Source organism: Lutjanus erythropterus, chromosome 22 (genome assembly GCF_056507025.1).
Source record: "Lutjanus erythropterus isolate fLutEry1 chromosome 22, fLutEry1.hap2, whole genome shotgun sequence".
Taxonomy (NCBI): Eukaryota; Metazoa; Chordata; class Actinopteri; order Lutjaniformes; family Lutjanidae; genus Lutjanus; species Lutjanus erythropterus.
The window spans coordinates 27,919,050-27,933,089 of record NC_139338.1 but is presented as its reverse complement, the minus strand read 5'-3'; the positions used below and the strand labels follow the sequence as shown (position 1 = coordinate 27,933,089).

Sequence of the window (14,040 nt, the reverse complement as noted above, 5' to 3'; positions counted from 1 at the left end):
TCCCTGAGGACCAGGGTTGGGCAACACTGCTTTAATGTGAACCACGACATGTTCAGGTACACCGCTGTAAACAGCCTCATATAGAGAAATAGAGATTTTAAGAAAAAGAGAGCGCTATAAATGGTTTAAAAACAATGCTGTCTGTTCTGTCGGGGCAGTGGTTTCCTGTGTGTGTGGTCTGCTGTAGGACATCGTGAAGTTAATGTATGAAACACTAAAACATTTTGACCAGTCAGTGTTTATTTTCCTTCCAAAAAAAGTCTTTAGTGTCATCAGAGCCTCTCAGACATGTCCGACATATAATAATAATAATAATAATAATAATAATAATAATAATAATAATGATAATAATAATAATAATGATAATAATAATGTAGACAGAAAGTGTGTGTGCTGGTATAATCTTTAGTTTGATGCTCCTGAGAAACATTTAACTCAAATGTCTTGGAAATCTGTGTCAGAAGAGATTTTTCAGATCAGTGCTCAGTCGTCAGTCTATCGAGGCCACATCCCCCACGCCAGACCGGGCAGGACGAGTGCGATGAGGACGGTGGAGAACAGGTTAACTGCATTGTTGTCTAAGATTGGTTTCCCACAGATCCGCTGGGTGGTGGCGGACTCGTAACTCACCACCTTCCCGATGCTCGAGTCGAAGCCTGCAGACAGCACAAGCGAAGAGGAAACTGATCACATCGAGAATCGTCTCCGTTCGGGCGCAATTATTTTCACATTCATTGATATTAATTGTTTCAGGTGCAATTCTGTGTCAAAAAGACCTCGAGTAAATAGAGTACAGTACTGTAGTTAAAAGATGTAAACTGTGCCGCTACTTTCACATTAAAACAACAAAAGACAGTTTGATGAAATCTGAGGTAGTGTGGGATCATGGGAGTTGTTGTCGTCATATCTATTTCATGTGACTGATTATGTCCACTTGTTAATTTACACAGGATTCTTATTAGGTCAAATCTTTGGAAAATTCTTAATTTTAACGGTTTTGTTTTCAAGGTTAGAAATGCCTCATTTTCAACATCATATGTAAACAAAATGTATCTGTAGATATAAAATGTCTAAATTTCTCTGATTTCAGCTTCTTAAATGTGAACGTTTTCTGGTTTCTTTACTCCTCTCTGACAAGAAAATATTCAGTTTAAAGTTGTAGACCAGTGTTGCCCAACCCTGGTCCTCAGAGCCCCCTGTCCTGCATGTTTTAGATGTTTCTGCTCCAAAACACCTGATTCAAATCATCAGGTTGTTGTCAGGCTTCTGCAGAGGCTTGATGACGAGCTGATCATTTGAATCAGGTGTGTTGGAGCAGGGAAACATGCAGTCTAAAACATGCAGGACAGGGTTACATGAGAACCAGGGTTGGGGAACACTGTTGTAGACAAAACAAGACATTTCAGGATGTCATCTTGAACATTTTAAAAAAATGTGAATATTTTCTGGTTTCTTTACTCCTCTCTAACAATTAACTGAATATCTTTGGGTTTTAGACAACGTAAGTGACATAAAGATGTGAATTTGTGCTGATATTTTATAGACCAAGTGAACAATCTGCAGATTCATAATCACAATAACTTCATTACAGAGCTAAATATATTAATTAAGGTACATATGATTCACTAAATTGTGTCGCCTGACGCTCCACACGTGTCAAACTGACTGACTCCTCCTACCTGAGTACTGCATGTGAGCTCCCAGGAAAGAGTCCAGCATGGATCCCAGCAGGCCGGCCACGCCGCCGTACACCACGATCGGCCACTGAGGGTCGGCCAGGTGCAGGTCGCTGACCAGCAGGAGCTGCGTTACAAAGTAAGCCACGCCCACCGCCAGCCCACCCATGAAACTGGCGACCAATCCAACGGGAGTAACTCCTCCGTTTGTTCCTGCGGCGTCGGAGAGCAGAAACATGAAACAAATGCTTGTGTGGAAACTTAAGTAGATTTAACAGACCTCAGACCTCCAGGACGGAGGATGGAGGCCGAGGAGGGAAGGAAGCGACTCTTTTTGGCTCCTCACCTGCTGGGACTTCCTTCCAGGTGGTGATGAGCCTCGGCTGTGATTGGCTGAGGACGGGCCCCACCTCTGACGCCCAGGTGTCTCCTGCGCTGCATGCGAGCGCGCCGAGAAGAGAGAGGCACATCCAGGAGGCCGAGTACTGCTTACCGAAATCGATGGGGATCTCACCTGGACCCACCTAAGACACAAAACGCATTCATAAACGCAAACAGATTTATTGGTTTAATTTACACGAGACTCTATTTAGATTATTTGCAGGTATTTTTTTGTTTTTTTACCTCGATCATGTAAAGCAGAGCGAGCTCTGTGGGAACTCCTCCGTTACAGAACACCTGAACCCAGTTCCTCTGCCCTCCTGACACCAACACAAACACATTCAAATTCAAATTCAGATCAACATGAAATACAAACTAAAAAGCGCACCTTCATGTCGCTCACCTTCTTTATACTCGGCATCTATTTTCTTCTTCTGTGCTCCTCCCCAGTGGGTCAGTCTGGAGGAGGTGATGAAGAAGGCCAGCAGGGAGGAGAAGAAGCTGTAGTTGGCCATCGTCAACACAAATCCAACCAGGAGAGCTGAGGGAAAAAAAAACAAAAAACGTTTCCAATGAGAGAAAAGCTCACACAGACTGAAAACACATTATATATTATATAATTAAATTAAATGCCTGATACATAATTAAAAATGACTCAAAAGAATTAAAAGATTAAATAGAATAAATTCTTATAATATAGGTGGTTCTGTCTGTAATCATTTTCTAGTTGAGGCTTTCTTACTTGCAGCCAAAATGATTTTGAATAAATACTTGTGGTTTTAGGCACTCAGGCTGCTGCTGAGCTGTGCAGCAACGAGGACGATGACGACTATTTAAATCACTGCATGATTATTACTGAATTACTTCTGTCTGAATCTAGAATCTTCTGAAACCTGCAGCACTGTTTGCTAGAAAACGCTCAAATTACTTGCAGTGACTTTGGGTTTTAAAGGCATTTGAGTCACGTGGGCTGCAACCGTTACTCTCTGCAGCTCCAGTAATCCACAAACCACTTCACTTCTTTTATCACGTCAGTGACAGAAACACATTTTTAAAAATAGCCAAAGTAAAGTAATTCTCTAAAACATCTGGCCACAGTAAGTCACAGACAAAAGTGTTGTTTCATGAAAATTGTGAAGTCACATGTTAAGTAACTGCACAACACAATGACATCCTTCTCCGATAGTAAATCAAACCAGTAACAACCAGCAGCCATGTGATGTCATCAAGTCCCTTTTATGAAAGTTTAGGTTTTATGGCTTTTGAATCGATTCATTTTGGCTGCTTTGGCCACAAAGATTTAGTCTGTCCTCGTCAGCTTCTCTCAGGGGACGACGGGGCCCGAAAGTTAAAACAAAACAAAGAAGAAAAAAAAAGTCAGATTTCAAACGTCATACATTAAAATTTCAAAGGACTTCAAGTAATAGAACTGATCTGTTTTCTGTTGGAGAGCTTTGGAGAGAAAATATCAACTTAAAGGTCACATCTGCACTGCAACGTGATGGTTAGCCGCCAAAATCAACAACAAGTTTACATGAAGCTGATCTGAATGGAAAAAAACACCTCGGCAAAAAGACTGGAGGCCACAAAGAACTACCAACTGTTTACGCAAACTACCGTAGAAACCAGGGGTCTCATCAACTGAATTTTTTTTTGTGTTTGTTTCTCTGTAATCTGCAAAAGTTTGTTAGTGTCTCATCTCCCTTATTTTATATATTCATTCATTTAGTTATTTACTTTCCTTTTATTTTATTTTCTACCTGTATCACTCCAGGGACAAATGACTCTGTCAGGTGGTGTGAAGAGTCCTGGAAAAATGGCCACTCACATGAAGTCACAGCCATTAACGGGCAGATGCTGCAGTCTTACAAATACCTCTGAACAGTTATTGATTCAAAACTGAAGTTTGATGAAAACTGTGAAGCTGTGCGCAAAACCATGATGACTTTATTTTACTGTGCTTTTACTGAATCGACTTAATTCTTCTCTTTGGTGTCATGGTTTGGAAACTTGTCCCTGAAAAACAGGAACTCCTTGAATCAAATTGTGAAATGGTCTGCAGGCAGTTACAGCAGATTACCAGCTCCACTTTAAACAAAGACTCCCTCCATTTGTACAGTTAATTCCAGCTTCTTCCACCTGAGCAAAGGCTGAAAGGTGCAAGGTGCAGAACAAAGCGGTTCAGGCAGCCCTCATCAAGATGGTGTGTGGCATGTACCGCAGGCTTACAGAGGTTCTACCAGTAAAAAGCTGCAGTCTAAATGAGCTCATGAAGTGTTCCTCCCAGTATGACTCTGCTGTGTCTAACAGACAGATCCATGCTTGTTAGAGCTGTGAATGGCTTTGATTTTCAGAGGTTTGAGTCTTCTCAGAATCTCGGGCAGATTCGGGGAACTGTTTTTTTTTCTTTTTTTTTTAAAGGCAAATGATGATTTCACTGACCAGAAGCTGGTTAGGAATTTGTTTTAGATGAAATGTGGGATAATGGCTGCTCTGTGAACCACATACAGAAAAATCTGACTTTGCTATGTGCTGGGAACTTTACGATGTTCATGGCTGTACGTTTTGTAAAAGTAGAAAAAAAGTGGTAAGAACTTCTTTACTCAAGTAAAAGTGAAAAAGTACAGGCTCTGAAAACTACTCAAAGTATAAAAGTAAACAGTGGCAAAGAGGAAAGCTTGTGCAGTTTGTGTAATGTAACTTGTGTAATAGTGTGCCTTCAACCACAGTGGGGTGTTGCAGGATTCTGACTTATGACATTTACATGTGCAGAGAGACGGCTCTAAATTTGTGCTGCCTGGCATAGTATTTACTTAATGTCACACCCCGATACGGATATCCGATCAGATTGGTCACACCTCTGTTATTGATATGAATATTTATCAGAGCAGCTTAAAAAAAAAAAGGTCACCTTCATCAACACACTCACCTCCCAGGGCTCCTGAGTGGTCCAGACTGCGTCTCTTCAGCGCTCTGACCGTCATCACAAGAGGAACCAAGATGGAGAACAACCATCGCCACGGTGACACAGGCTGCAGTGTGCCTTTAAACACACACACACACACAGACCACAGTGTAACTACAAACTACCAAATAGACTGAGACATTTTTTAAGAAAAATTCTCTTATTTCAGCTTTTCAAATACAAATATTTTCTGGTTTCTTTACTCCTCTCTGACAGTAAATTGAATTATCTTTGGGCTGGGGACAAAACAAGACAATTGAGGACATCTTGGGAAACACTGACAACAGATGATCGACAGATTAATCAGCAGTGAGTTACAGCTCTAACTGTAACATCTCTTCACATTCTGTGAACAGGTTTGACACTAAACCTCTGCAGTTGCTCCACTTAAAGGAGGAGATATTTAACATTTCCTTACATTAGACGAAACACCAACAGTCAATCTGAAGTTCAGATCAAAGGTTTATTGACATTACACTCAAACAGGAAACACATGCGTTACACTGATCAGACTGTGGCTGAAATTAAACCAAAAACAAGCCCAAACTGGTGATGACTTAAGTAAGTAATCTTTGAACCGAGATAAAAGATAATGAGGAAGATTGTTCAGCTTTTACGCAATTTGTGCTCATTTCTGGTAAAAAAAAAAAAGAAACACACAGAGCGTGAAGGATTCAGAGGGGAGCACATGATTTGGTTTGACTCGGTTTCTCTTAGGATATTTTTCAGAATATTTTGTCTGGTGCCATTGGTCACATAGCTGCAGAAAAACATCTTACAGTAAAATCAAAACTAAGAACTACAGAGCTGGAATCTCCAGACAGGGAGGCGGCTCACCGTAGTAGGTGCTGATGGTGAGGGAGACGACCCAGAAGAAGAGGGAGAGTGCCAGAGTGGCACACAGCACGATCATATCGGTCATCATCTTGACGTATTCCTTCATCAGCACGTCGCTTTCAGACTCCATGCTGACAAACAGACTGACCTGCAGGACAGGAGACAGGGTCAGCTACATCACTGTGTTCTGGGACAGACTCTAACGTTCTTAAGCCCTGACCCCACGAGGCAGCAAGCCCCTAAATTTGGTGGCCAAAGTACAACATGCTGATCTTTATTTCACTAAAACAGAACTTGGATCATTTTTTATTAGTAGCTTCCCAGATCGTTAAAAAATTGTGGTGTCTGAACTTTTTTGGCTTCCAACAGGAAAATCCTAAGAGCCACTGCAGCTCAACAGACAACCACTGTCTGTGGAAACACAAAGAGGGTGTTTTATACCACAGAAACTGTAACTTTGGATGATCTGATTAATTATTGATGTCTAAGATTGACTTCAGATGAACCTTTTGATTAATTTTTGCACAAAACACGGATTGTGTGTTAGAAATTGATCTTTTAATGGCTGCCATGAACAGGAGGTTTCAAAGTTCATGTGGGCATCTACCTGTGGTTTTATAACAGACTGTGTGAACTTGGCTTTTAAATCTGCAGACTATCAGTAGAAGCACCATGTTATAACTGTGTGTGTACCATTCGATACAGCTGAGTCTCTTTATCTTTGGTTTATCGTTTCACATGAGAAAAGGAAAAGACCACCGACACTGCAGTCAGGGTTGCCAGGTCCACGGTTTTCCTGTGCAATTGTTGCCATTGGTTGATTTTTTTTGTCTGCCAGTTGGGCTGGCCTATTTTGCAGGCAAATTTCATTAATAGTATCTATGAACACACATTCTAAAATATAGAATTTTATTGAAAGCATTTATTTATAACCAAAACCTACCAGATCGGCACATACACAAGTAAACATCAGACACACATGCCCACTAGAACAGAGCGATACGGTTTATAAAGGCCACCAAAATTACTTTCTTCACAGGGCCACATTTGAAAAAAGTAAAATGCCAAGGAGCCCAGCACGTTTACATTTCTGACCTGTAAATTGAGGAATTTGAATATTCAATTGCCTTTTTTTTTCTCCACTTCATTTAAGTGTTTCTGATTCACATTAGTTTTCACAAATGGAAAAGACACATTATGGTTGTTGTTTTAATAGCTTCAGTTTGACTCTCTTAAATTCTCTCTTCTTAAACATCCTGAGTTAAAACCTTAAATGAAATAAATATCTTTGTGTTTAACAACAGACATAATTAATAAATGGGCTCATTAGCCGACTAATAAAATGATGATATTTTAAATAATGTATGAAATAAACAATGTAGACACCCACAAACTTTTATATAGCAGGTCACCTAAATAAAATCCTAAATCCACTTAAATAAATAAATAAATAAATAAAATAGCAGAATAACTTAGAAAATGTTTTTCTGCTATTTTTTTTAAATACACACTTTATCTCTAAAATAACAGAGCGTAAATTCTAAAATATAGCAGGGTGATATGGATGATATTGCACCAATATCGTGGGGGTGACTTTTGATGCATTCACAAAATAATGGCACAATGAGATTATTGACAAATAATCCACAGTAATATTTATATAATAGCCCTATTTTATGCAGAGATCCCCAAATAGATAATAAAAAGATCGCCTTGTTTGATGATCTATTGGGATTTATCTCCTCCTGCTTGTCTGTGTGTGTCTGTGAGTGTCCTCTTGTCTTACTGTCTTTCTTTATTTAAAACACAACTGACACATATGTGATGTAAGTCCATAACTTAAAGAGCACAGTCACAAACAGACAGACTGAGTGGGTACATTCAGAAAAATCACACTTTAAACCAGGAAAAGACAACTCTTCTGCCGTATCACCACACGTCCTCAAATAACCAAAATCTAAGTCAATATCTAGTCTCACATTACAATATCAATATAATATAAATATACTTCACAGCCCTAATGCCCACATATACACACAAACACACAAAACGTGTCATGCTCAGGAGGAAGGAAGGAGAAGGAAAAGTTAAGAAAGAGAAAAGACAAAGTTTAGTTTGTGTGTTAGTGAAATGGTCTTAATGTGGCACACTAAACATTCATGGTGTTATTTTGTAGTGCAATTTATTCATTTATAATAATCTGTAAATAAATATTTTTCTATTTGGAAATCATAGAAATTTATTTGATGACGATGATTGATTTGATGATTTTCGGGGCTAACTTTTTGACCACTGGGCTGGATTGGACGCACGGACCTGGCAACCCTGACCGCACCATTTATTTCTGTAATAACAACATCGACACACCTCTGATCCAGCGTTTTACTGATCAAAACATACATCGTTTTAAGTATAACTAAATTTAACGTTTGAACATTTCTAACTGGACAAAATTTAAGCCATAACATCAATTACACGGGCTGTATGTAAGGGAACTCACCAGTTATCTCCGGAGCCATCATGAGTTACACCTCCCTTTAACCTACTTCCACAGCTAGCTCAGTTAGCTAGCTAAATTTATTTCCACTTCAGATTGCTATACCGTTCTCTCACCAAAAGCGGGATAAAATAGCTCACGTTCCCCTTATTAATTACATAAACGAAAACAGATATATTGCAATATGTGGCAGCGTAATCTGACGAAATCGCCTCAGCTGAGGCACAGTGTCCCCGCAGCCGGAGGGGAAGGCACGACCGACACACTTAACGGACCGACTTCCGCAGATGTGCTTGCTGTCATGGTAACCCAAGATTTGTGAAACTCTCGCGAGCCTTCATTCGTCATTATGCTCGTTGTACGACGTGCTCGCGTCTCTTTTAATGTAACGACGCTGTGGTTAAGATATATTTTAGTGTGTGGACTGAAAATGTTTGATCATTGTTGAACAAAGATCGTTCTTTGGTTTAACAAGTTCACTCATCTCGCGAGACGTTTCGCGGATCTGGGATTCCCTTCTAGGCGCGACCAAAACAAACCGTTGACAATCCTTAAAGGAAACGCAACCGTAAAAGTGCTGCACATATTTTAGGGCAATCATTTATTTTCGGTATAGTGGTCAAGTGGGAGACATTACTTCGTATTTTTCCACATTCAGAAAAAATCTATTATTGTCCGTAATATTGGCATGGTGGGCGGGTTTAAAATACCACAGAAAACTGTCAGTCAGAGGTGAGAATCAATCCGTATTTAATTCAGTTCAATTCAGTTTTGCCTTAACATTTCACTTGTGTTGCCAAACACAATAACATAAATGAAGACAATGTCAAGGAATGAAATGTTTTGTTAAATTTCTAGCGCAGGTTAACATGAAAAAATGTAACTATTTGCTTCACGTATTTTTCAAGCTATAAGGTTGTGACAGAATTAATCAACTAGTTAACTGAGAAAATAATTGTTATCTGCAGACAAACTTTACACTTAGCAGTAGCTTAAGGATCTAAGAATCAAATCATTTGTTTCCAACACTTTTATTTTAGGTCATGATGCACACTGCAGGAAGTAGGTCTTCAAATTTAGACTAACCTTCTTAAATCTATATTCATAAATTATTTAAATACTGTATGTAATAATTCATGCACGGCTGGATCAAAAGAGGCTGGATTCAGCCAAAAAGAATAGATGATATAAAAGCTGCAGTGGAGACATGAAGGCTCCTCAGTGTTATAATATTTACATTACAAACATCTCTGCTGAGCGAACTGTTCAGATCGATTACAGGGAAACGATGATCCACCGTGTCTGGATTCAGGGAACTGTAAACCTCATCATTCCCAGTATAACTCTTGTACTTCTGCAGAGCAACATGTAAGTTTAAAGCTGTGCACATGATGCTGACTGTAATCTTTGGTCACACGTGAAACATCTGAAACAGACGAGGCACAAACGGAGCTCTGTCTCAAACTGGTCCACATGTATACAGCTTCCACATCAACACAAGCCCTGTTCCTTCTGTTAACCATCAGAAATCCCTCAGAATACTGAGAATACAGATGGACTGTAGAAGAACGGATTAAGCTGAGGTCATTCGATCTGTTGTGTCTGAAGATGCTTGGAGAATTTCAGTCCTTCTAGGAAAACACACTGCTTTTATTCACTGGTCTACCACACTTTTACACACATAGATTATTTTGAAAGGGTGGGAAATAATACACTTTATTTATAATTCTTTGCCACTAAGAACCTGAACCACCAATTTATTCATTTTAAGTTTTGTCAAAGAGGAAACTATACACCTGTTACCAGGTTTTGCATGAGGCAAATACAGACTCCAACCTGTAATCTGATTTATTTGTGAAACCCTTTAATTATTTGTATCTGTTCTTATTGCACTTGTTGCATTTGTTTACAAAAAAAAGTTACATCTGTCCTTTTATATTTCTGAAAGTGAAGCAAATATAATTGTCTAACGCTGTTAAATCCATTCAGGGAGGGAGAAACCCGGGGCCTGGTGGCTATTCAGTGCAGTTTTATAAAAAGTTTTTTTTCCCCCTATCTTAAATGTACAGTGAAGCATTTGTTAAAGCTTCTCTCCCTCAGATCCCGCTTTCCCCTCGCTAACGCCCAGATGTTGTCATCAGCAACATGAGACAGATGGCAGCTCATTAACAGCACAGTTCGTCGGTTTGTTGATCAAGAAAATTAAAATAAGGTTGTATGTAGGCTGTGTCAGTATAAACTGACCACTCGACCAGAGCAGCGTGTAACCGCATTCAGCACAGACGTGTGGACGTTCACCTGCGAGGAGACCAGGCTGCAGCCAGAACGTACTAATCTAATTATTTTAACCCAATCCATGATCTTTTTGTTTCATTTTATTGCCTGAGCCTAACCAAACAAAAACCATTTTACAATGTAAGTCACTATTGGTATAAATCAGCACTTTCATCACGATAAGATATTATATCAATATTATAGAATGTCAGTTTATTCTGACACAGCCTACATATTTTGGTCAGGTTGGTCTGGATAGGTTTAGGCAATAAAATGATTTGGTTAAAATTAGGAAAAGGTGTTACGTATGTCACGTGGCAGGAGAGCCATCGAAGAAGAACCACAGAAGCAGAAGTGAGAGCAAAGCCAAGGTTACATCAGGGACAAGATAGTGTGTCTGTGTGTGTCTGTCAGTCGTGATACGTCTGCCAAGTTGAGACGGTACAAATTGTGAAACATTACGAGCCACTAAGCAGAATAAAGGCCCCATGGCTATTTTTTTATATTGTTTGGAAGGTATCCAGAAAACACTGGTGTCTAAAGGTCAGCAGTCTGGAAAGACTTTGTGAAGAAGTGTTGGGAAACAATTGTGTCTGAAAATGTGAAATTTAAAAAGATTTAGGAACTAATGGTGATGTTTGAATGATAAAAAAAATGTGCTTCACACTAGGTGGAGCATCCAAGAGTATAAAAGTAGGCATCAACTTGTATTCAGGGTGATTTTCCGTGGAACAGCCGCTGGTTCTTTGTATTTGCACTGAACCCCGTTGAGTCCAGTGTTTTTCATGAACAGTTTTTCTGGTCATGACGGATACAAGCGGCCGAAACGGGTTTTCTCAGGAGGGTGGCTGGCATCTCCCTTCAGGATAAGATGAGAATCTCAGTCATCCATGAGGGACTCAGAGTCGAGGAAAAATATTAATCCCTGATGGACACAAGACTTGTGCAAAACCCAAAAGGTGATATCTGGAGTTATATTTAGGTTTGTCTGTTCTGGGCAACTGTGGCAGAAATAGTGTCAGTATAAACTTAAATTCTTATTTTCAGATGATTACTAATTAAATCATACTTTTTGAATATAATACTCCATTTCTTCTAATAAACCCCAGTAAATCTTATACATTGGACCTTCAAGGCACAAACAGAATACTCAGTTCTCTCTCACAGTCACACTTACATGGCTGTTTTTGTCTCTAACTCTTCATCAAATGAATAGACTGCATGAAACTGATTTTCAGGCACATTTACACAGTCATTCATCAACATATGACATCTTCTTTTTTTTTTTTTGCAAGAAGACTCTTTATTATTTTGAAAGTGTGTTTCAGAGGCTGGAATTTGTGTGACCTAAATCAGTGATCGAAGTGACAATCACTGCCGTTTTATTTTTACGTCAACATCATTTCAGACTTTGTAGCTGTGATTAAGTCACATCAGAGTGCACGTCTTCTTCTCTAGCAGGTGTTCATCTTGTCATTCTTGTCCAAAAACTGCACACAAATCCATTTAAATACTTAAAATAAGGCATTAAAATAAAACCATGCTGACATTTTATTTATATTCCCTTTGAGACTTTTATTTTTTTGCTGAGTAATATTCTCATCTTTTGGTTTGAAGATAATAAACTGTCAATAAATAATCAAAAAATTAAAACAACCAAGCCAGTTTCTTTTCTCCAACTTCTAAAGAATGTGATAAAAGTTAATATATTCTCGTCATACTTTTGCCCTCTCAAGGACCCCCATTAGTCCCTGAACCCCAGTTTGAACACCACTGTCCTTTAGCTTTAAATGATCAGAGTGTCAAGATAAGATGAATGTACGGATTTGAGTTTGATTGTATTGCATTAAATCTTTTTATTTATTCTTGTTTCTGCACAAGAACAGATTTATAAACATAATCAAAGCGGTTCTTGGTTTGCAAATGTTTTTAAAAGCAGAGTCTGATCCAAACCACCTGCTTCCACTCTCAAAATCAATGACTTCATTGTCTTTGACTCCATTTTGATTTTAATTGACTAAAACCAAATATATGTTTCCTGAAGCCACAAACAGACCCGTATTCATCTGAAAACCCTGAAAAAATATTTCCATATTCAAACTTATTATATATGGCATTTATGTGATCAAAAAAAGAGAAATTGAACATTTATTTGAATTGAAAAATAAGATTTTAATGCATAGTGAAGTATCAGTACTCAGGTATATTATCATTTCAGCTGTGCAATATCAATATTTCCTACATGCAATTCCATGAATTCAACCTCTGAGTCTGTTTATTGTTTGTATTGAAGATATACCTCCCCTTGTCTATATTGCATGTTTACTTATATATTATTTTCATTTTTATTACTATATCTTTTGATTTTTGCTGCTCACTTTGATTCTGTAAAACTGCAGATTTCCTTGTTGCAAGACCAATGAAGGATCATCTTATCTTATCCTAAATTTGGTGTTTAATGACATTTTCTCCTGTCATTAATATTTAACATCGTATTGGACATCAGAGTGTATATCTACATCTCCAGCAGGTGTTAACCTTGTTGCAAAAACTGTATAGAAATGCAATTTAAATACTTAAAATTAGTTTTTAAAATAAAAGCATGCTGACATTTTTTTTTCTCAGTTCACACAATCACAAAACGTAAATAAAAACACCAAACTATTTACATCCAAATTCTTTAGATCAAGCTCGCGCACATAAGACTACGTTTAAATAACAAAACCAGCAGCCATGAATTAAAATACTCACAATTTTATTTGGTCAGAAAATGTTATTGCCTCAAGAAAAGTGACATTAACTGACATTTATGAAAGTCCATGAACACACACACATGCACGCACGCACACACGCACACACACACATGCATAAGAGAGAGAGAGATGATGTCACCTACCATGCAGAGAGGAGAGGAAGAGGAGGATGAGAGTTGATGATTTCTGCTCATTTTGAAGTGGTTGACAGTCTTTAAAGGGAGCACAGATCCACCCCTGAGGAGAGAGAGAGAGCTTCGATGGCATTCATATGTCAAAGACGCACAGTTAGACTCATGGGAAATGTAGTCAAATCTCATTACTTTTGTGGGTATTTGTTCATCATCAGGGGATCTCCGAAGTTATTACAAATCAGTGAGACAGAGAGACATGAGGATAAAAGTTCATGTCAGTCCATCCAGTAGTTATAAGATATTTCTAGAACTGCAGTGATTTATTGACCATTAATCAATTATTAAATTAATCTAACTATTTTGGTAATCAATAAACAATAAAAAATGTCCAAATTCTGTGATTTCAGCTTCTTGTATGTGAATGTTTTCCAGTTTCTTTACTCCTTTTATGATTGTAAACTGAATATCTTTGTGTTTTTGAGAAAATATGACATTTAATATATATATATATATATATATATAT

General features: G+C 38.3%; 1 protein-coding gene across 1 annotated transcript; it reads right to left on the bottom strand.

The window, feature by feature from the left end:
- Nucleotides 1-222: 222 nt before the first annotated feature.
- tmem19 (transmembrane protein 19) lies at nt 223-8,583 on the bottom strand. Its single transcript, XM_084711364.1, has 8 exons — nt 8,360-8,583; nt 5,860-6,007; nt 4,987-5,100; nt 2,461-2,598; nt 2,301-2,377; nt 2,023-2,200; nt 1,680-1,889; nt 223-656 (listed from the first exon to the last, which is right to left on the bottom strand). The coding sequence occupies exons 2-8, from the start codon at nt 5,987-5,989 to the stop codon at nt 496-498; spliced, it is 1,008 nt and encodes a 335-aa protein (XP_084567490.1). The 5' UTR covers nt 5,990-6,007; nt 8,360-8,583; the 3' UTR covers nt 223-495.
- Nucleotides 8,584-14,040: the final 5,457 nt, after the last annotated feature.